This window comes from Colletotrichum spaethianum (assembly GCF_022836535.1).
Source record: "Colletotrichum spaethianum MAFF 239500 DNA, contig22, whole genome shotgun sequence".
NCBI classification, from domain to species: Eukaryota; Fungi; Ascomycota; class Sordariomycetes; order Glomerellales; family Glomerellaceae; genus Colletotrichum; species Colletotrichum spaethianum.
Window position 1 is genome coordinate 141,754 of NW_026054792.1, and position 22,883 is coordinate 164,636.

General features: G+C 55.7%; 6 protein-coding genes across 6 annotated transcripts; 4 read left to right on the top strand and 2 right to left on the bottom strand.

Annotated features, from left to right (window-relative positions):
- Positions 1 to 1,811: 1,811 nt before the first annotated feature.
- ColSpa_08262 (uncharacterized protein) lies at positions 1,812 to 2,303 on the top strand (the record flags this gene model as incomplete). The annotated part of the gene is made up of 1 exon (XM_049274474.1): positions 1,812 to 2,303. The coding sequence occupies one exon, from the start codon at positions 1,812 to 1,814 to the stop codon at positions 2,301 to 2,303; it is 492 nt and encodes a 163-aa protein (XP_049130431.1).
- A 165-nt stretch (positions 2,304 to 2,468) lies between these two features.
- Positions 2,469 to 6,175, bottom strand: ColSpa_08263 (peroxisome biosynthesis protein PAS1; the record flags this gene model as incomplete). Its single annotated transcript, XM_049274475.1, has 2 exons — positions 2,469 to 6,002; positions 6,059 to 6,175. The coding sequence occupies 2 exons, from the start codon at positions 6,173 to 6,175 to the stop codon at positions 2,469 to 2,471; spliced, it is 3,651 nt and encodes a 1,216-aa protein (XP_049130432.1).
- Positions 6,176 to 6,781: 606 nt separating this feature from the next.
- ColSpa_08264 (DNA replication licensing factor MCM7) lies at positions 6,782 to 9,450 on the top strand (the record flags this gene model as incomplete). The annotated part of the gene is made up of 6 exons (XM_049274476.1): positions 6,782 to 6,830; positions 6,896 to 7,140; positions 7,196 to 7,320; positions 7,373 to 8,093; positions 8,117 to 9,316; positions 9,379 to 9,450. The coding sequence occupies 6 exons, from the start codon at positions 6,782 to 6,784 to the stop codon at positions 9,448 to 9,450; spliced, it is 2,412 nt and encodes an 803-aa protein (XP_049130433.1).
- A 425-nt stretch (positions 9,451 to 9,875) lies between these two features.
- Positions 9,876 to 11,384, bottom strand: ColSpa_08265 (37S ribosomal protein S23, mitochondrial; the record flags this gene model as incomplete). The annotated part of the gene is made up of 2 exons (XM_049274477.1): positions 9,876 to 10,666; positions 10,733 to 11,384. The coding sequence occupies 2 exons, from the start codon at positions 11,382 to 11,384 to the stop codon at positions 9,876 to 9,878; spliced, it is 1,443 nt and encodes a 480-aa protein (XP_049130434.1).
- A 516-nt stretch (positions 11,385 to 11,900) lies between these two features.
- ColSpa_08266 (regulator of Ty1 transposition protein 10) lies at positions 11,901 to 12,482 on the top strand (the record flags this gene model as incomplete). The annotated part of the gene is made up of 1 exon (XM_049274478.1): positions 11,901 to 12,482. One exon carries the CDS (start codon positions 11,901 to 11,903, stop codon positions 12,480 to 12,482), a length of 582 nt encoding a protein of 193 aa, XP_049130435.1.
- Positions 12,483 to 21,784: 9,302 nt separating this feature from the next.
- Positions 21,785 to 22,739, top strand: ColSpa_08267 (geranylgeranyl transferase type-2 subunit beta; the record flags this gene model as incomplete). Its single annotated transcript, XM_049274479.1, has 2 exons — positions 21,785 to 22,151; positions 22,216 to 22,739. The coding sequence occupies 2 exons, from the start codon at positions 21,785 to 21,787 to the stop codon at positions 22,737 to 22,739; spliced, it is 891 nt and encodes a 296-aa protein (XP_049130436.1).
- Positions 22,740 to 22,883: the final 144 nt, after the last annotated feature.

Consider the following 22,883-nt stretch of genomic DNA (forward strand, 5'->3'; position numbering starts at 1 on the left):
TAACATTGTCCTACATGTTTTCCAATGGAGACCACACTTCCCCGTCTTCAGAAATCAGCTAGGATGCGAGACGAGTATAGCCTTGGGTTTGTTGATGAGGACTTCATTTCGTGTTTTCAAGAAACTGGTCATGGTGAGGGATGGATTCGAGCTGGGTTGTCTTTCAGGAATCTCGCCACTTCACCTTGAGGGCTTGACCACATGGGTCAGGCCTGCTTTTGTTCATTAGTATTGTACTTGTTCCGTTTAGTATCACACCTCCGCGCGTAAGGAGGAGATTAGCTCTACAATGATGATGCTCTCTACTCAGCTGATTAACTGGCGTTGAGACACGATGGCTATTTATTGTTTCGCCGTTTGCTCATGGCATAGTTCAAGCCTCCCGCTAAGTTGAGAGATTTCTTCCTCCTATGAAGTGATTCGTCGTCTGTACTGAGCTGTGTTTCCCATAGACTGATGAAATGTCGTTTTTTTTTAGACTGATTCTTCTTAAAGCCTGGAAGTTCCCTGGTCTGAAATGGGGTTTCCTGAGCACCTGGATCTGCCATGAAAGGCTTTGGTGAAGACTCGAGCGCAGCATGCTTTTGGCGCTGTCAGTGAAAGAACATGATTCAGGACGAGGGCGAATCATCTTTACGAGACCATGATTTACTGAGAATGCTGTTGGACGGGGAGTGCCCTTTTGAAACTCTCTTCTATAACTAATAGCAGCTGTATTGCACAACCCCCCCCGGAGGATACCTTGAAGACTCTATTACAACATGCTGCATAGGTAAAGTGTATCTCAATTTGGACAATGTCAAGATGACTTTGGACGACGCAGTTCGCCTGAGAGTCCATCAGGCCCCCATTATGATTCTCGCAGAGTGGCAAGGACCTGATGTAAGCCCACAAGCCACAAGACGTGCGTCATCAAACTTCGCTGTCGTCGACGGAATTTACTTGCTGTGTTTCACAGATCGTAGTCCCTCACCTTGACAGTGCCGCCAAGCCACACTGATCCACCGAACCCGAAGCGCCATGCGGCATCGGTGTTGTTTCGCACGGCAGGTCCTTTAAGGAAACACAACCCGCCGACTCTCCGTATCCGCATCCGTATTTGGGTCCGGCACTCAGGGACAACGGCTCACCGATCAGATCACGCGGCACCGCTGATGCAACCAACGACGAGAGCGACGCAACTTTTCGCCGCTGCATCAGCTATGTCGCCCCCTGTCGTGTTGATTGCCGTCACTTAATGCCTTGAATGCATAATTTGCGTGAAGTTGGATTAGAGTTTTCCGACGCGAGGCGCTAGGTCACCACGGGGTTCCTGGATCAAAACATGGTTCGCGTAGGGTGGATTTTCCCTCTTCTTTCTCTTTGTTCCTCCTCTCATCACAGTCCCTTCGGAACGCGGGGAAGTTTTGTCTCCAAGGTCTAGAGAATTCGACAAGAAGGGGACCGGCACAGAAGTTGATAACATCCACCGCGTATTCGGGTCTGTGGGAAGAAACCGACAAGGACTCCCCTTTTGACACGTCAAGTGTGTCACATGCAACTCCTAGAGAGCAGCACTCCATACCTGGAAGTATAAGGACAAGCCGAGTTGCCTGTGTCTTCATTTTGAGTTTCTTTGTTCGGATCTGTACTTAATCAACAGACTGCGGGTCCTTTTCAATCATCAACGGCTTCTGGATAAAGCATCAACATCGCGTTCTTTGAGTCTTTCAGCATTCGCCAGATTCATCCAAGACGATACATTGTAGACTGCGACAGCTGCGCCTCGACTTGTTGGTTTTTTACACAACACCATCTCATACTTCGTCAGGATGTTGAACACCACAACAACCCTGACCCACGCCACCCCGCTGCCGACAGGCATGTCGCGCGAGGACGCCATCGCCCTCCTCCATGATGCCGAGCACCATATCAATTGTGATCCCAACATGAAAGACTACACCAAGCGTACACCCGAGATTCCGCCCACGGTGCCCAAGGACATCGAGCCAGTCGCCGCGACACAGTGCTACACCGTCACCGACAGCGTTCCGACCCTCCTACCTAAGGGCATTTGGGACAGCGACGCCGTCAGCGACTATGACTTTACTTTCACCAAGGACGGCAGCTTCGTCCGCACGAGCTGTCCGCTTAACGTCGTACTGGAAACACGCTGGCGCATCAAGGATGCCAGTGGTGGCGGGCTGGAGCTAGAGGAGGTTGTCGAGATCAAGTGTTCGCGGTTTTTGGCGAGCGTCGTGAAAGGACAATGCGAGGCGAACTGGAAGGATTTCCACAAGAAGATTCTGAAGGGCAAAGCGTAATGAGCTGATGAGAGGTTTGGTGAGAAGAGGATGGGCATCAGCACTTCAGTCACATCGGAGACAGATGCCACACGGACATATGGCATGAATAGATTCATTTCCTACTCCCGTCTCAATCGAGACGATGCATTTTTTTCATTCATACAGTGGCATGTAGATGGTATCTCACATGAGGCTGCTTCGCCCCCCAATCTCCATGCTTCCTTGGCCATCCTTCATCTCACCACTTCGACCTACAACAAACTCACGGTAGATTCGCTGCAGTCTCGCCCGCTCCTGCGTGCTAATACTAGACCTCGTGTTTTCGAGAGCCTTCATCAAATGCTCTAGCTTCACCACCACTTCTTTATCGTTGTCCAGCTTAGCCTCTCCGTCGGGCCGCTGGGAATGCTTCACCCTCTTTCGAGCAAGCCTAATGTTCTCTAATTTGGCGAGGATTGCTGCATTCTCAACCAGCTCCGCCTGTCGGCTGATGGGCTTGCTGGCAGGCGCAGCGTCTTGGCCGTACCGGAACTGCACAAAACTGGGAACGGAGCCTTGAGATGGAGAAGCTTTTCCGTTGACTTTGCCGTTTGTCGTGGGGAGATGGTTAGCATCGCCCAAGACATCATGGATTGCCTCCAGTTGCGAATTGGACACGAGGGCTTGGAGGTCCGCGCCAGAAAACCCCTCTGTCTTCTGAGCAATGTCAGTCCAAGCGTCGTCAGACTCAGTCAGCTCCTCGCCGAGCTTGACCTTGCTGGAGAGCGACTTTAGAATGTCGACACGATCTTCCAGCATGGGCATGTCGCAAAGGAGAGACTTGTCCAAACGTCCAGGACGAAGCAAAGCAGGGTCGATCAAGTCTGGGCGAGACGTCGCCGCGAGCACGTAAACTCCCGAAAGGCCTTCCGCACCGTCCATCTGCGTGAGCAGCTGGTTCACGACTCTGTCCGTGACACCCGTAGAGTCATGTCCACGCTTGGGAGCGATAGAGTCAAACTCGTCGAAGAACAGAACGCAAGGTTTCGCAGCCGAGGCACGTTCGAACAGATCGCGAACACTCTTTTCCGAAGCACCAATGTACTTGTTGAGAATCTCAGGTCCCTTGACACTGATGAAGTTGAGGCCGCATTCTCCAGCAACTGCACTTGCCAGCAACGTTTTGCCACAACCGGGATAGCCGTACAGCAACAAGCCAGAACGTAGTCGGAGCGGACATTGCTCGAAGATGGGTGCGTACTTAGTTGGGTACTGCAGAGTCTCCAACAGTACTTTGCGAGTTTCTTGTAGGCCGCCGATAGAGCTAAACGTGGTGGTCGAGTGTTGTAGGGAAACGTTCCTAAGTGATGCGGGGGTGAAGCCCTTGAGGGCGTTGTCGAAGTCTACGCGACTAAAGTGCACCGCGCCTCCTTCACTTTCGGCGGAAGGATCATTCACCGACCTGATGATAGCTTCATTGCGCGCCCTCGCCACCAAGAGGCTGATGTCGCCCGGCATGTAGCCATCCGTAAGACCAGCAATGTCGAGAAAATCCAAGTCTGGGTCGAGGATAAATCCGCCGGTGGTAGAATTCCGGTTCTCTCGGCTGCCTTGACTGCCGGCGTCCATCCATGCGCTGTCCTCTCCTGTAGCGCTTCCGTCGGCTGTTGTAGGACGACTGCCACTCTGAGTTGCGCGGGGCAAGTCTTCAGGAGCAACAGCATCTTGTCTGACAATGCTCTCCATAACCTTGCGTCTTGCCTCCTTGTTTGGTGCCTTCAAATCCACGATCTCGCGGACTACATGACCTCCAATAATGACATTATTCAGAGAATCTTTGCCTTCTGCGGTCGCCAGCAAAACAACACCTGTCTCTACATTGCAGTACTGGCGGACGATAGAGCCGATGATTTCACTGATTTGGCGACTTCTTCCGTTGTCATTGCCAACTTGCAATTCCGTTTCCACAGGACACAATTTATCAAGATCGTCCAAAACTACAAGCGCCTTGCCCCCCAATCTGGCGCCCCAACTTGCTGACATAAATACTTGATTCAGGGTATCCTTTATAGTTGCAATTCTGGTCTCGTCGTTTACGAATTTTCGGCATGGGAAATAAGTAGTGTGAAAGAGGAGGTCCTTCCCTAGCTCATGAGCTAAAGATCGCGCAACAGCAGTCTTGCCGGACCCGAGCGCGCCAGTGAGGAGAGTGGAGGAAAGGTGCGAAAGATGGCTTCGCAGGTCTTGCAATAACTTGTCGATGCCAACAAGTTGACCCTCGTAGGAAGGTTGAAGCTCAGCGATGCTGTCGTCATTCATCCATGATGGCCGTGGAACCGGATCTCGGACATCGATGGGTATCTTTTCGCTCAGTCCCAATACCCATCTGGTCGACGACCTCAGGGGGTCGCTGTTGATGGCTGGCGGGTCGAATTTGATGACACCTCCCTCCCAACCCTGAGGAGCCTCCAACCCTTCAAAGAGCCCAATTACCGAGCCATCTGTTAGGGGTCCACTGAGAATAGAGGAAGAGTCTTTGCGAGTGCCATATAGGTGTTTGAATTGCTTAGACGCCTCCTCCTTCCCAGCCTTGGATTCACCGCCAAACTTCAAACCCTCTGACGACTTTTTCGAGATGGCAAACGGCTGAATGATCAACCTTTGCACCGCATCTAACGGCCATTGCTGCGGCGCTGGCTCAATTTTTACGATCCCACCAACAGATGCCGTGAAGCCAAGTGTTGAACACAGTGCTGGCGAGAGTGCGATCGTCTTGCTATCAGGAGGGTCGTCCCAAGCCCGTAAGTGAGCGACGACCTTTGTAGCTACCTTGGACGTGCTCGCTGATTGTTCGGCATCTTGCTGGGGCTTCTGCGTGGAGCTTGATGGTTGTGTAGGCCGCAAGATATTCACCGATACGTAGTTGACACCCCTGAAGTCCTTAGTGTACAGGATATCGCGGTCTACCCAGACGCTAAAATCATGAGTAGTCAGGTCCTCGTCGAACCACTCTCTGCAAGCCGAGTGGGCGACTCCACGCAGACACAGAGCAGGTTTGCGCTCTTCCCGCGCGCTTCGCCGACGGACCGTACTAGCGCCGCTGCGTTTGGACTTGGAAGTGCTTGCCACACTACGGTTCTCCCCCAAGGAATGCGACGTCTTAGCCCGGACCTTGGGCGCAACAATGACCTCGGCGTCGGGGGAGATCTTGACGAAGGGAACATCAGCGGCCGGTGCAGGGTCGAGGGAGATGACCTTAACGTTTGCTGTCGATGTCGGCGAAAGGTGCAATGTCAAGGCGTGAGGGGCAACCAGCGATCCCGAGCTCGAGGTGAAAGCGGGATTCGGCAATGCTCGTACTTGAGACAAGAGATTGAGCTCAAGGAAGGTTGCATGCAGTTCGATCATCTCCCAGTCTTCCGGGGTAAGCGGTTCAATGTTGATCGTATGTGCGACAGGCGGGTCAACGTGTATTGAGGCCGTAACCTTCTGTCCGTCCGTAAGGCCCAATGTGTTGGCCAGGGTTGCGTCAATCTCGACTTGTGCGACTTCTTGATCGCGTGAAGAAGTGCCTCCCCTCCCGCCATTGATGCCTTCGCGTCCAACTATGGAGGCAACTTTGCGCTTGCTTGGCATGCCTGTCCACCCGACGAATATGGACCGTTGTTGGGATGCGCCGGATCCGGAGGCGCTCGAGGAAGGGCGGTAGCTGAGTTCGACGACAACATTTTGCGCTGGCTAGAGGACGATGTGTCAGAACCGCGTATCCGATGAGCGAAAGACCAACGACTTACAGTATTGACGTTGACGAGTAGTGAGACCAAGGATGCGGGGAGGTTGACAAGGCAGTTCTTGAGATGAGCGAGCGAGATCTCAGCCGGAGTCGACTGTGCATTGCGCCTAGAAGCCATGACTGCAATTGACCTATCGGCAGTCCATAGAAAGAGTTGAAACAAGAGAGTGGTGGGCTCTATGTAGAGAGCAATAGAAAATGGCGGCTGATGTCGCTGCGGAGAGGAACCGGAGCTTGAGCTATTGGAGCTGGAGATGGGAGTTCAGCCGAAAGTGACCCTGGCATGTGCCGACGCCGAGGCATTCCCGGCATGGGAAGCGACCTCCACCCCCATTGGATCCGAACACGGGGTAGCTGCAGGAGTACGTACCGTTGAGCATGGGATTGGCGGTTCAGAGCTGTTGTGGCTGAAAATCAATTAACTCCTGTGGCCGAGTAACGCGTCCCTTGAGCGCGACGCTTTCGCGTCGCTCGTGTCGCCCGGCCAATTTCTCAACCCCTGGTCGCATTGTTCTCGCATTCGATTCTTCCCAACCCCCCACCCGGCGCCAAATAATCTTCAATCCGATAGCTGCACAATCGAACGGATACCCAAGACGACTCCCCGCCGCCGTCGCAAACACGAATTATACCCGATATACAGCTGCATTGTCGTCCAATACTTGAATTTGTCACTGTGGACTGAAGAAAGCTTCACCGCTGAGACTGCTTAGATTCTGTCAAGATGGCGCTTCGTCAGTTCAAGGCGCCAGTAGCGTATGAAGCGCAGCAGAGTGCGTCCAACTCCTGCCAACTCTCCTGCACACCGTCATCGCGATCAACGGCTAACGTACAATAGCTGCATTGGAATCCTTCCTCCAAGACTTCAAGGCGTCACCTGAGCAAACGATTTCGCATGCGCTTGGAAACATTACGATAGACGAAGATGACTTCAGCGATGACGAGCTAATGGAGGATGACGAGACTCGCGAGACCCGTCGCCAGGCCAAGAGTGCGCCGGGGCCCAAATACAAGGTCATGATGCAACAGCTGGCAGACCGCAAGATCGACGAGGTTATGATTGATTTGGACGACTTAGCGAGTGTGAGTTGCTCTGCTGCCTCCCTATCTGCCAACCTAGGCTAACGCTCTTCTACAGTTTGAAGCATCACTTGGCGACGAGCTGCAACTGGTCCAGTCCATTGAGATAAACACCAAGCACTACGTCGAAATCATGTCAAGAGCAGTGGACAAACTCATGCCTAAGCCCAGCGTTGATACCAAGTATGATTGGCACATAGCCCCTTTCTTCAGCTCTTCTCTAACCTTTGTGTAGCTTCAAGGATGATGTTTTGGACGTTCTCATGGAACGAAGAACTAGACGGAACGAGGCTCTGCAAAGAGCCGCTACGGAGCCGGTCGACGGTCAGCTTCCCGACCCGACGGCAGCCGAGGATAAGTTCCCTGCGGAGCTCACTCGCAGATATACCCTTGCCTTCAAGCCGCGATCCGAGACGCCCACTCATCCTATCAAGGCTCTTGCTGTGAGAGAGGTCAAGGGCGAGCACCTCGGCCACCTGATCACCATCCGCGCCATCGCCACGCGTGTCTCAGACGTCAAGCCCATCGTCCAAGTCAGCGCATACACCTGCGACCGATGCGGTTGCGAAATCTTCCAGCCGGTCAACGACAAGTCATATGGCCCCCTAACCATGTGCCCCTCCGAAGACTGCAAGAAGAACCAGGCCAAGGGTCAACTTCACCCCTCTTCGAGAGCTTCCAAGTTTCTGCCCTTCCAGGAGGTCAAGGTCCAGGAACTCGCCGAGCAGGTTCCCATCGGTCAGATCCCCCGCACACTGACCATCTTGTGCTACGGCACCTCCGTCCGCAAGGTCAACCCTGGCGACGTTGTCGACGTTTCCGGCATTTTCCTCCCCACACCTTACACAGGCTTCAAGGCGATGAAGGCCGGCCTTTTGACCGACACCTACCTGGAGGCACACTACATTGTCCAGCACAAGAAGGCTTACTCTGAGATGATCGTTGATCCCGCCCTGGTGCGTCGTATTGACCAATACAGACAGTCCGGCCAGGTGTACGAACTGCTCGCCAAGTCCATTGCCCTGAAATTTTCGGCCACCTTGATGTCAAGAAGGCCCTGCTCCTTCTGCTTATTGGCGGTGTGACAAAGGAGGTCAAGGACGGCATGAAGATTCGTGGTGACATCAACATCTGCCTCATGGGTGACCCCGGTGTGGCCAAGTCTCAACTCCTCAAGTACATCTCCAAGGTCGCTCCTCGCGGCGTCTACACTTCCGGTCGCGGTTCCAGTGGTGTCGGTCTCACCGCCGCCGTTATGCGCGATCCTGTTACCGACGAGATGGTCCTTGAAGGTGGCGCCCTCGTCCTCGCTGACAACGGCATCTGCTGTATCGACGAGTTCGACAAGATGGACGACAACGACCGTACTGCCATCCACGAGGTCATGGAGCAACAGACCATCTCCATCTCCAAGGCCGGCATCTCCACGACCCTCAACGCCCGCACCTCCATCCTTGCCGCCGCTAACCCCATCTACGGCCGCTACAATCCCCGCATCTCCCCCGTCGAGAACATCAACCTCCCCGCCGCCCTCCTCTCCCGTTTCGATATCTTGTTCCTGCTCCTCGATACCCCATCCCGCGAGTCCGACGCCCAGCTCGCCAAGCACGTCGCCTACGTACACATGCACCAGCGTCACCCAGACATCGGCACCGACTCGGTCGTCTTCTCCCCGCATGAGGTCCGCTCCTACGTCGCCCAGGCTCGCACCTACCGCCCCGTCGTCCCTGCTGCTGTCTCCGAGTACATCTCCAAGACGTACGTCCGCATGCGTGGCCAGCAGAAGCGCGCCGAGAAGAAGGGCGAGCAGTTCACCCACACCACGCCGCGTACCCTCCTCGGCGTCGTCCGTCTCGCCCAGGCCCTCGCTCGCCTACGATTCAGCAACGAGGTCACCCACGACGACGTTGACGAGGCCCTCCGCCTCATCGAGGCCTCCAAGGAGAGTCTTGCCGCCGAGCAGAGCGCCAACGGCCGCCAGCGCCTCAATGCCAGCAGCAGAATCTACAATCTTGTCAAGACCCTTGCCGACAGCGGCGCGTGCCGCGCCGATGATGCCGAGGACGACGACGAGCTCGGCGTCGAGCTCAGTCTGCGCAAGGTCAAGGAGCGTGTCATTGCCAAGGGCTTCACCGAGGACCAGTGGCTTTCCGCCCTGGAGGAGTACAACGAGCTTGATGTAAGTTTCTGCACCCCTCAGTTGACATTCACAAATAAAAAGGCTAACCGATGTCCCAACAGGTCTGGCAAACTGCTGGAAACGGCACGAGGTTGGTCTTCATCACCTCCAACGGCGCAGAGAGGGACGAGTAGTCAATTGCAACGGTTGCAGGCGGTCATGCTGGGGAGGCTACGTAGTGTCCTTGCGAAAATCTTGTTTTCTCGCGTAGTTTGCTTCTGCAAAAACGAAGCATTGGGCATTCAGGCGTTTGGTTAAACAGTGGAAATAAGAACAGAAGAGAGACGGGACGCAGAGAAGTCGAGGACGAAATGGGTCCGGTCGTATGAAAGAAAATAATGAAACCCAACCACCAGTTAGAAAACTCTGCGCCCTGGCGGCCATCTTTCCGTGAGACGCGAACCGGTTATGGCAATAGTTTAGAATTCCCATGACTTGAAATATGGTTGTATAATACAAAAAGTCCCTCCCCCTTCTACAGCGGCATCTTGGTACACTAGTACATGTATACACGTCCCCTCTCTTTTTTGTTTTGACCGACTCTTCAGATCTTTCTCCCTTAGTACTGCAATACACGCGAGTTGAGCAAGCTTGCCCGCTCCAGCTCGCCGAGAACACCACCACCGGCAACGGTCCACTTCTCCGCGACGGTGGCCTCGTCGATGCGCGCACGCATGAGGCCACTGGCAGCCCAGTACTCCATGACGGAGCGGGCCTCCTCGCGGCTGATGCCGCTGACGTGGAAGGTCTCAACGCCGCGGACGGCCTCATATACGCGGTCGTCGTAGCCCTTGGCGTAGGGGTCCGGGGTGGGAACGTGCATGTCTGCGGCGGCGGCGGCGGACTGGGCAAGGGCGAGCTCCATGGACGGGGAGCGGGGCGAGTTGCTGCGGCTCGTGGCGGCGACGATGGCGCCGCCGTTGGTGAGCGGGGTCTTGCCAGAGAGGGCGTCAACAAAGAGGCGGACGAGGGTGAGGTCGTGCGAGTGAACGAGATTGAAGGACGGATCGCGGTAGGCCGAGATCTTCATGATGTGGGAGAGGCCGTCGAGGCCGAGGAAGACGGGTGGGCCACCAGGTGCCGTGGTGAGCTCGTGCCAGAGGGCCTGGAAGGCGGGCCAAGCGAACTCGGGCTCCTTCGCGGCCGTAGCGATGTCGAGCAGGGTGCCGTCCTTGGGGACATGGAGGAGCTCAGGGTACTCCTTGGAGATCTTGTACTGCTTCAGTACGGGGCCGTTGGTCTTGACGATCTGCTGGAGGAGGTTAAAGCAGTAGGTCGGCTGGTAAAATTGGAGGGGCTTGGTGTTGGGCACAGGGCTGTAGTCCGTGTTGGAGTTGGTGAGGTCCTGGGCTGTGAAGTGTAAGTACAAGGGCTTTGGAGAGTCCAACTGGACACGAGGATTGGGGTAAAGCTCACCTTCGGGGATGTTAATGACAACCCAGTTGTTCAGCAGCGAGTGAGCCATGCCCTGCAGCAGCAGCATGCTCTTTCCCACAATCTTGTCACCCGTCAACACCATTCTCAGCGTCTGCCTCTCCTTGACGGCGCCGTCCAGCCTCTTCGCGAGCTTCACCGTCTCCTCCCGGACGAGCATGTGCGGTCTCCGGAACAGGCCCCAGTTCTGCGTCGTCTTGAACGCCTCAAGCGTCCGGAGCTGGTCGACAAGCTGGTCTGGCAGACCAACCACGGAACCCCTGTTTTCGGCCACGGCCAACGTCTCCTTGCCAACGTCTTGGAGACCCTCGACAGCCAAGGCGTTGTTGTTGCTCAGAGTGATGCGCTTGCGGAAAGCCTTTCGCTCGCCGGGGGCCGGCTTCTTGACCCTGACATTGTCCCGCTTCTTACGCGCGTTCTGGTTAATCTTGCCACGACGGATGTGCTTTCCGATATACGTCACACGGCGGACGGCGGCCGAGTCGGCCGACGAGGTCGAGAAGGGAGCGGCGCCGGCGGACGGGGTGTACGAGGTGATGATGGGCACAATGCGCTGCGAAAGAATTCTGGGCGCTGCTGCTGCGGCCGTCGTGGGCCTGGTGAGGCACCGCGCACAGTTGGCGGCGGAAGCCATCGTGTGAGGTTACGGCAGGGGAGAAGGGCGAGCCCCGATTGACGGTTGTTGATCGATTTCGAGGGTAGCGTGTTATTATGAGGCCATTCGAAATTGAGGGGCGTTGTATTCCGTCCGAGGCAGCTCGTCGAGTCGCCCTTGGGTAGCTGGGTCGTCGTCGTGCGATGTTCTGTCCCGAGAGCTCACCCCCCAAAAAGTTCGATGCCAGTAAATTCTCGGGACGTTAAAGCCACACCCCCATGGCAGCACGCTCGAGCCAATTGGAGCGCTGATTGGCTACGGTGACTGTCGGCGTCGCGGTGGCAGTTGATCCGATTTCTTATCGCTATCAGAGAAGTCCGGAGCCAAAATTTCCAAGCAAAGAAAAAGTTCTGGATATCCCACCTAGGTCTAGAGAGTCCCAACCTTCTGCCGCAGGACCAAACACCACCACACAGTCGCACCCAACCTTTCCGAGAGACCACCAATTCCAGACGACACCGCAAAAAGACTCGAGCCGGCGACCCGACTTTCACAATGGCGCTCCCCATCTCGCGCCCCAAGCTGCCCGTCGCAGTCAACAAGCCGACGCCGTACACCTTCGACCTCGGCCTGCTTATGGCCAACGACCCCAACCCCGTCGAGCTCGACAAGTCTGCGATTGAGGAGTCCCTTGCCGCCACGGCCCGTGACGGTGCTCAGGCCCTCATTAACCAGCTTCTCACGACCTGCCCGCTCCAGAGCACGACCGAGGGCGTCCTGCTGTCGCTGCCTCCCCCCTCTACGGCGCTCCCGCGCGAGAAGCCTGTGCCGAAGCCCAAGGAGCCCACCAAGTGGGAGCGCTTCGCCGCCAAGCGCGGCATCAAGCCCAAGACCCGCGAGCAGCGCCGCAACCTCGTCTTCGACGAGGACACCAAGGAGTGGCGCGCCAAGTGGGGTTACAAGGGCATGAACAAGAAGGGCGAGGACGACTGGCTTGTCGAGGTCGACCCCAAGGAAGAGATGAACCGCAAGGAGGGAACCACTATCCAGGGCGACAAGCGCAGGGAAAGAAAGGAGAGGATCAAGCGCAACGAGAGGAAAATGAGGAAGAACCAGCGCGAGTCGGGGAAGCGGTAAAGAAAAGCTCGGGAGGAAGGTTTTGTAATGCTTCAGGTTCGGCATATGGTAACGGCGTTTATACGGTGGTTAGTCATTTCCAGTCTCTATGGCTTGGGCGTCGGGTTCTCAAAAAGTATGAAATCGCCTCGCGGGCCAAAGTTTCTGGCTGCGATAACAACCCAACGTTCGAACGCGTAACAGTTTCTTTGCTGTGAACTTTGTCTCTGTCCATTTTCGTAAGGGGAAAGCCTGACGTGGTCGTTGCCACGCGCTCATCCCTTCGTGCTACATACAAAAATCCTCCTGTATTGTACAGAGATCCCATCAACCCCTGCAGTCATGTTGTTCGTAACCTGTGACCCGTCCCTCCCCCGCCTTTACCAGCAATTCGTGAATGCTCCTGGCTCGTCCTACCGTGCCATGCTACTTAAAGACCAAACATCGCTAGATTCGCAGCACTTCACAAAGGAGAAAGAAAAATTAGGTACCCAAACCTAGAAGCCACCATGAGCGATAATCGCTTCCTAGTAGTTCAGGTCGCCAGGAATCTGCTTATTGGTGTAAAGTCGACCAAGACAGTTTCCTGAAAACAGTAAAATCGACGGCTTTTGTGATATGATTCGATGCCCTGGGGGTATACCAAATAGCATAATGCTGTTACAAACGAAGCGGAACCCAGTCTGTGACTCCAAGGCCTGCCTGTGAGAGGGACCTGTGGTAGTCCAGTCCGTATTTTTTCACAGCACTGAGTCCGGGAAACGCTCGGGAGAGAACGAGAGTCGTCAACGGCGTGATGTCGTCAGTGATGATGTTGGTGATGCTGAAGCGTTCCATATACACACGAGTTCCGCCTGGGGTATTTGAGGGAAGAAAGAAACTGTGGAGAGTAGTCGAAGCTAGGGTCTAGAAACCGAGTGGTGAAAGGGGTTTGATGGGTGACAAGGGTCGCAAGTCGTTTGAGCCTCTGGGCACGTCCCGACCGCTGTCGATGGTGAGTGTCGTGGACATTGTCGAGTTGGATGCGACGCTACCGTTCGACTCAGAAACTTGGAGGGGCTTTTTTTTTTGCCGTCGGTCCTTGGTTTGTTGTTCAGTACTGGCACTTGACTGTTTACTGCTTTCGGAAGACGACCCCGCCCGCTCCTCTACCGTAGTAGTAGTGGTAGTAGTAGCTGGCGCTTCCGGCACCGGTTCCTCTGTTGTCTCGCGGGAGGGCTTACGTGGTTCCGAAAGACCTTTCGGTGGTGGTTGATCGAACAGCTGATACTCCTGCTCGATGAACTTTGCCTCGTTCTTACACCCCTTCCAGCAGTCGCGCCAGTCGCAAACCAAGAACCTGAAACAGAATGCGTCAATTTTCATGCATGGCTGGAAGCAAATGCACAGATTCCTGAAGTCCATCTTGTTCTTGTCAGAGTGCGCCAGGAGCAGGCTGAGGTGACAGGTGATGGCAAAGAGAAGATAATAGTTGAAAGGCGACAGGTTCGACAGCTCCTCGACCAGGAGCGGAGGCACGGTTTCGTAGCCGGCGCATTCTCTCGCGACGCGTTCCTGGGCAGCCTTGGGAAACAACTCGTCGGGCAATTCTCGTAGCCAGGCCTTTAGCATGGAGCCAATAATGTTGATGTCGTAAAGGTCGGGCTGCTCAAATAGGTTGACGTCGTATTCTATCAGGCCGTTAGTAAAGTGCTGCGAGTGCTTGAATAACTCTGTACCAACCTTCGTCGAACCTTCTCTGCCATTTCTTGATCTGGGGTCCGCTGCCCGGCACACGGTAAAGCCCCTCAACATCGCATCCCTTGTAATTCAAGTAGTCAATCGCGCGCCATGGAAATGCTGGCATCCAAAACTCGGTCTTGTCTCTCGAATCCTCCAAGCGTTTCGAAATACGAGTGCGACGCGTCTGTTCAACAAGAGGTAAGTTGATTGTCTTTAGCACATAATGCTCGTCGTCGATGACCGGCTCTCTTTCCGTTGTGCTCCCGCTGCGAGCGCTCTTGCCAAATAACCGGTTGCTGATGATGTCTCTTCCGCTCTTCAGCCCACCAAAAAAGCCACCGTTCTGCGACGAAGAGTTCGACCGCGGGTGGTGATGATCCTTTTCCTTTTGGTTTTCCTTGTTGCCCATGTCTCGAGGCGACGCGCGGTCTTCCGAGCGGTTCCGCCCGGTAGAGTTAACCATCTCTTTGAGAGATCTGTCGGGTCCGGTGGATGGCATAAAGAGAGATTGATTGCGGCCTCGCAAGGAATGCGACGGCTCGGGTTCGTTAATCGCCGCGGGAACGGGACTGGGTTGCTTTTCCCTAGAGCTTGAGCCGTCCTTGTCGCGAAGCGACTTGTTACGGCCCAAGATACCGAATGGCTTCGACTTGCCTTTCTTCGAAGAGGAGGGCTGGGTGGAAGAAGGGTCGTAGTCGGCGGCGGAGGCTAACGACACGTCGGACCTGGACGGCAGGGTGGGTGCGGGCTTTTGGACGGCGTGCTCAGCGTAGGATGGTTCTGCTGGTGAAATGGCATACAGGTCAGCAGCTGAAGAAATGGTCTCACGATAGGCGAAACGGGGGATGGATCAGGTAGTGGGCCCCAGCTGCACAGGCGGTGGACACTGCGGTCTCAAGAAGGAAAGTTATCCTCGTACCTGAAGGTTGGGTGGGCTGGTCGCTGGCCATGGGAGCATTGTCGGGGCCCCTCGACATACTTTGGCCTCTTGAGTCAGTGTTCGGGACCGGAGCCTGTTGCTGTGGCTGGCTCTGACTCTGGCTCTGAGGGTGTGAAGGCGACTGCGAAGGAGAAGTGAGGGAATGGGACGACTTGGAGGGTTTGGAGAAATTGAAGAAGAACCCGCCGGCTTTGGCGGAGAGGGAGGCTTTGCGGGGGGCGTCGTCGGGGCGGTGCGTACGGGGGCTGATGGGGTTCTGTTGGTGATGCTGGCGAGGGGGCGTGTCTTCGGAGGCGCGGTGGAGAGCAGAGGAGATGGGTTGATACTGTTCAAAGTCGTCGTCCTCTTCAAAGCCTCGATATTCGTCGGTCAGCTGAAGAGACTGCTTGCCACTAACGCTGGGCCTTTTCGGAGTGAACCTAAAGGGCGAGCGCGGGGATCTGGGAGAAGATTGCGATACGGAGCCGGCGCTTGGAGGAACAGTAGAGGCGAGAGTTTCAGCAGAGAGCGAGACAGCGTCTTCAGGCTGGTCGGCGGCAGGATAGGATTCCGACAGCGTCAGCGGCTGTGGTGCAGGCTTGCGGCCCATGGCAAGGAAATTAATGTGCCTCCTCTGGGCAGCCGAGTAAAAAGGAGTATTTTGGGGGCCCGGTCAAGGATGAATACCCGGGAAGAGCCAGAGAGTGCCAGAAGGCGGCGACACGGACAAGGCGTTGGGTAGGCTGCGATGGGGAGATGCAGAGGCGGAGGCGGCGGGAGCTCTTTGAACAAGGCCAGGACAACCCGGCTTGGGGATCCGTACCGTATGAATTCGACAGGGTGAGGTAGGTGAGGTACAGGCGGTACTGTACGGCAGAGATGATGCCCGTCTGGCGGCTGGCCGGCTGACTGGCTGGCTATGCGGGAGGCCGGATGTAGCAGCTTGTGCAGCAGAGGAAGCAGCGCAAACAACGCAGACACAGGGCAGTTGCAGGATCAGGATCAGGTTGGGATAGGTTGGGATGGGATGAGCAAGGAGTCCCAGAAACGGTCCCTATCCTGATTCGTCGTCTGCCGCAGGAGAGCCCAGCTGTTTCGATGCGCGCACTGGGACAGACGGATTACGCATCTGTCGGGGATATAGAGAGGAGAGGAAAGAGGAGGGGGAGGGAGGGGGGTGGTAAAGCCAGATGACGAGGGCAGATTAGGGAAATCTGCGACAACCGGCAGAGGCACAGAAGGCCGCCCAACCTGTCCTGAGGTGTGTGGGCTGTGGGTGTGTACGTGTGTGTTAAAGTGTGTGTGTGTGTGTGAAAGTGCGAGTGAAAGATGGGATGGTGACCTGAGGGTGTAAAGAATTGACGAACGGGGGGGGGGGGGGGGGGAGTACGTAGTAAGGCGGGAGAGAGAGCAGTGAGTTGGATGATTACCGGTTAGGAAGGTGAGATAAATGGCGAGAGAGAAATTCGGAGTGCGAGTGAAGGTGAAGGTGAAGGCAAGGAAGGCAAGGGGATGCTCGAGACGAGGCGCGAAGGAGGCTGATGCGACTATGTGCAATTGGGCTGTTGGACTTGTAGGACCAAAGGCCCCGTCGCCGGCCAGACTTGTTCCAGATTGTTCTCTCTTGTATCTCTGCGCACGAACAATAACAGGTGGTTGCATACGGCCCAATGTGAGGGAGGTATTCAACTGTTTTAGCAATAAGGGAAAACAGCCGAGAAGGGGGAGGCAATGGACGGAAAAGGAGAGTAAGGATACCCAAGACTGCTTAGGTACCGGTGCCGAGGGAGAGAGGAGGGAGCCGGTGCAACTGACGCTGTCCGTGTCTGTACCTGAAATCAGAGGCCAAGAAAGTGATCTGTAAGGTACAGATACAAAGGGAAGCGCTTGCGTCCCTGAGCCAGGAAGGAGTGTGTGAGTGTGTGAGTGTGAGTAGGTACGGAGTAGGTAGGTATGTGAGTGTGTGGGTGTGGAAGTGGGGTCGGTGCGATGCTGTTGGAGGAGGGGGAGAACTGTCACTGGCAGTGAGGCATGCCCGGTGTGGATCTGATCCTGGACGGGGACCTGGCGGACACCAGGAGAACAGGGCAGGGGGGGGGGGGGGGGGGGCTAGGGGGCGGGAGACAGGGAGGGAAAGCACCAAGTGGTGCAAATTTGGACGGGCACCGGGTAGGAACCTTGCCTACCTAGGTTGGTTGGGCAGATGGAGCTGTGGGGGTGCACCCAGGCTTAGCGGCCCTGGGCTGTGCCGAATGGGCTGTTGGCTGCTGTCTTTCAAATGAGAGTGCCGTCAGGCTTCGTCGACACCACTGCCACCTCACCTCATGTCCAACGCTACTATGTATGGTATGGATGGATTCCAGCAAGCCGTCTCTCCTCTCGGGCCTTTGCAACCGGCATTGCCGCTCAATTGTGTTTTGATTGCAATTGCCAGGCCCTGCCGTCCTCCTTGGCTCACCAGAACCGTATGGCAGGCGACCTCCAATGCGGCTCTATGAATGGAGATGGCTGCATTCTTCAACACGCCTCCTTGCTTAATCCACCATGCCTCGTCCCGCGATTGCCTCAAGCGGCGGACGCATCCAAGAAGCTCTGGCTGCTTGCAGCCTAACTAGCTGCTCGGGTCCACCTGGCTGACCTCGACTAGGTAACAAGGCCAACGGCTCGCCTGTCCGTCCGTCAGTCCCATGCGCACAGATCAGGAACCGCCTACTGTCTTTCTAGTGTCCATTTGGCAGCGCACGTCTGTTTGACGTTGGCGTCGCTGGAGCTATTGAGAAACTATGTCTGCTGTTGGCAATCCCGAGAGAGCCACATCCAGGGCCCGGAGCCAAAGAGTGTGCTTCGTGACCACGGCCGGTCCCCAGCTCAGCGATTCCAATAATGAAGACCAAACCATTGATCAACGATGGCCCCCCTCGGACCCAGCGTCTCTTGTGCCAACCTGTACCTGCGCCCAACAACACCGAAAGAGAAAGAGAGAGAGACCTAAACACTCTCCCTCACTTTGACCATGTTCGTATTCGCAAGCGGCGACTCGGATTAAGCTCGCGGCACGCGTTGGGCCGCTTGGGCAACCTCGCTTTAATTGCGACGAGCGCGTCCCTGGGTCGTCTCTGATGACATGGAAAGCTCACTGCCTGTCTGCTCTACCTCGAATGGTCGATAGCAAGATGGCCTCCGCCAAGGCATGAAAGAACGCTTCCGTTGCATTTCTGCTTCCAGGACTGCCCGGAGACCAAAGTTCTGAAACACAAACGTTTCTGCGGTCAGCCACGCACTGTTGCTCACCAGGGACGCGAGCATCGCCAGGGGTGCTCTCTGGTTGCAGGTGCCGAGAGCTTGGAACGGACTCAGCATCTCTTTTCACGGCGCCTTGGCCCCTTTGGTTCGGTAGTCAGGTCGGGACATACTGCTGATATCATGGCAACTGCCAGTGCTTGCCTCTACACAGACTTGCCTCGATTGTGTCCATCTGTGGAACCCATGGCTCGGACACAAAGCTGCGCCGTATCGACGGCGCCTCCATACCCGGCCACCGCCGTGCAACACGGATATGAGAAGACTATCTGCCCCCATGATGTGCAGGAATGAAGGAGCGGTCGAGATGGAACGAAGCTTGTGTGGAACGCTGGCAAGACGAGACAAGCAGCGGAGACGACAAACGGAGGAAGAGACAAATCTGGTATGATGTGACAAGTCGCAGCATAGTCTGCATACTATGGTTACGCTATGCATGCCCTTTCTGCACATTCAGACATTACTATCTACCCAAATACCAAAGCCTTCGCAGCCGATGTCTACATTCCCTTGCTCCACCCAACTTCAACAGCGAACTCGACTCGACCACCCCCCGGCTTGCCTTTCTTGCCCCATCAACGCCTGTCGACTGGCTACTGGTCCGACGGTAAGGAGTTGCACTACTGCACGGCCAGCTGCATTGCACGGGCACGCGAAGCCGCCCGGCACATCACCCGCCTCCTCGGTCTTCGGTCCTGCGTCAATTGATCGCTAGACAACAGAGTGCCCGTCATTCTCCTTAGACCGGGCAGGCCATGTTGGCATGTTGCTGCTACATCATGCAGGCTCAAGCCTTACAAACTTGGGTCATAGGATCTGTTCTTCAGCAGAGTTCACCGTGGGAACGAGACGACGGGTCATGGCGCAGGAGTGTAACTCTGCCGAACTATGTACATGCTGCGTTTATTGTCATTTTCCCAGCATCTAACCTGGAGGCGGTAGTTTGAAAGGATCGATGGGCAGACATATTAAGGAGGCATGGCCATCCAAATTTCTCATCCCTTGCTCCCATGCTTTCCGTAGCTAGGCGATTTTCGTCGCTTGTGCGCCGTCAGCCCGCGCCGTTGGTGTCCATGGCTGGGATGCCATCAGGTTCGAAAGCATCGGGAAGCATCAACTGCTTTGCACAGAAACGGCCCGCGCTCGAGGTGTACTTTGTGGGCAGTAGCCTTTCAGCGGTGTCCATTAGTTTTACTATAAGATCCAGAGTCTCAAGGCAACGGAGGACAGCGACGAATGTCACCTTACGACCAGTGTTTACAGATCATGCACAGAAGTCGCACTAAACGCCCGCGCGAAGCTCTCACCAACGCCGTACCCAAAGCTCCAAGAGCATGCCGCCCCGTCTGTTCTGTCGCCAATGGCCGGGTGCTACTGGCTGGAAGTCGTCCCATGAGAGTTCATCGCACTATGACAGAATATGGATATAGGGAGCGGAAACCCTTGCAAAAACACTCGATAATCGGTTGCGAATCAATGTCGTCGTAATCCAGTTCGGCCTGTTCATCATTTAGTGCCCCCAAAGCTGCGAAAGGCACACACACAGGACCGCCAGGTCGCACAGCGTTTGCACAAGTTAGCTGCTCAGGCTCAGACTCAGGCGCCCGACACCTGATTGGGCGGCAGGCTATAATTACTACCTAGGGCCTTGAAAATGTTAATGAAACGGCTAACTAACATGCTGCACTTAACAACGACCTTGAGCCCTCGAAGAATTGAATGACTTGTGAACATGTCGCCTGAGCTGCTGCTTCGTTCTCGATTCCGTCAGGGTCAAAGGGACGAATCGAGATTCTGACAGGGCGTAGCTCGACGTGCGTTCCCGCCAGTCCGGAAGAAGGTTAGTTCAGGCACACGACTGATCACTCTGAAACTCGGCAGTGTTTCCTCGACAAACGCTGGCCAAGCCCCGTGGTGGTGGATAACGTGCGCTGGATCGTGGGACATGGGACACGCACACTGTCATCCACGTCCCGAACGGTGCCGGGACGGGAGAGACCCAGAAAAATCCGGTACACGCACATGGCAGCGTGGCAGCGTGGCTTTGCCCTTCGTCCTTGCAGGCCTGGATCCCGCGGTCAATTCAAGGTGGCATGTAAAAGGTACCATGCGTAGTACACACCCAGAGGAGCCATCCGGCCTTGTGGTCCAGATGCGCAGATTCAGACCAGCACGTTGTTGTGTTGGAGAGGCCCAGTGTTGCCCACGCCATCCCAAAATGAGTCCCCGATAGGTCATAGTTTGCTCAGAGCTACGAGTCTGTTCTGAGGATAAAGCCTGCAATGGCTGTACGCAGGCAGTCGTTGCCTCCTTGGGGCTTGGCCCGAATCGTACGGGAGTTTTTTCGATCCCCGGACGGTGACGATCTGAATAGCCGGCGGTGTTGCGTAATTTTGAGCACTACGGTCAAAGAATAAAGATACAGACCCCTTGTCGTCGATCTTGGAACCTGATATGCTTTCTCTTAGTCCCCTTTCCCGACGTAAACGTCTGTGGACCACAGCGATTCGGCCCTCGATGTTTCTCGGAAACGAAGTGGCTATTATAAGCGGGCAACCCTCGGAAGCGAGCGATCGAAACAAGGCCCCCAGCCTGGTAATTGTCCGGATAAGGGTGCGGGCGACTGACCTAACCGAAGGCAAGATGCAAGACCAACAAGGCACAACCTCATCACAATGCTTTGGAGGTGCAAGTTTCAAGCATGGCACCTCGTATCGGGAACGGGCGCGGAGCGTTTCTCCGTAGCTGCATTGCCAAGCCGGGCTTGTTCCATAAAACACTCTCATCTGGTGCACAATGAGTTCGCAGCCTCCAAACACATGCGACTTCTTGACGATACAGTAGCTAGCTCCAGTCTGAGCGAGGAGGCTTGTATTGAAGGAACAAGGAACGTAGAGGTTCTTCGCAGACTTGTCAACCGCTGAACAAGGCCAAGAGCTAATTGTAATGAGTGCGAATATGAAGAAATGGAGGGTTCTGGTTTGACGCTGTCAGAGAGGTGAGATGGATTAAGCGCCAACTGCATCTTCATCAACAGCATCAATCACAGATGTTGCGGATACAGGCCTGGGTACTAGAGGGACTGCGTTGGAAGTCACCAAAGGTGCCTGAGCATCCCGTTCGTTGCATTCTAGTTGGTCATAACGTTTGTAAAACGCGTGCACGCTGCCGGTATCACACATCGACCTCCAACTGGAGCGTAAGCATGCTGCCCCGGCAGTCGGCGAAACCTTCCGTTCCGGACCCGTTGGAGACCTTACCTCAGCAACCAACCTCACTTCAACAACTACCTCACGTGGAGAATCGTTGAATTTTCTGTCCTTTCGATCGACTCAACATCCTCTGTGCAGTCTTCAAATCAGGACAATAGGATACGGAGGTCATGGCAGCCCAATTCGAGAACCTGCCAGACGAGCTCAAGCTGGCAACAGCGGCTCACGTGAAATACGTCCAGAGCCTGGACACCCGCAAGGATGAGTACGATTACTGGCTGACGGAGCATCTGCGCCTAAACGGCATTTATTGGGGCCTGGTCGCGCTCCATCTACTTGGACATCCTGAAGCGCTTCCCCGCGCCGAGACGATCGACTTCGTTCTCTCGTGCCAACACGAGAGCGGAGGGTTCGGGGCCGCGCCCGGCCACGACGCTCACATGCTGTATACAGTTAGTGCTGTACAGATCCTGGTCATGATCGATGCCTTGGATGAGCTAGAGTCGCGCGGCAAGGGGAAGGCGCAAGTAGGCAAGTGTAAGTATCGGTCGCACCGCTGAGTCTTGCATGGCGTGGGAAAGGGCTGACACGCCGTTGGCAGTCATTGCGGATCTCCAGAACCGCGAAAGTGGCACGTTTGCAGGTGACGAGTGGGGTGAGGAGGATACCCGTTTCCTTTACGGTGCGCTGAATGCGCTGTCTCTCCTGGGTCTGCTTTCGCTCGTCGACATCGACAGGGCTGTGCAGCACATTGTCGCGTGCACCAATTTTGACGGCGGCTACGGCGTCAGCCCCGGCGATGAGTCGCACTCCGGACAGATCTTCACCTGCGTCGCGGCGCTCGCCATCGCGGGGCGGCTGGATCTGGTCGAGACGGACAAGCTCGGGCGGTGGCTCAGCGAGCGGCAGGTCGCGGGTGGCGGGCTCAACGGGCGGCCCGAGAAGGACGAGGATGTGTGCTACAGCTGGTGGGTGCTGAGTAGTCTGGAGATCATCGGGCGGACGCACTGGATCGATAGGCAGAAGCTCATTACCTTCATCCTCAAGTGCCAGGATCAGGAGCTGGGGGCATCTCGGACCGGCCTGGGAACACGGTCGATGTGTGGCACACGTGCTTTGGCATGACGGGACTGAGTCTGCTGGGGTACCCGGGGACGGTGGCGGTTGATCCGGTGTACTGCATGCCCAAGCCGACGATCGACAGGGTGCTGGGGAGGAAGCCGTAGGAGGTTTGTGGTGGATAGAGAGATTCGGATACCCACGAGACGT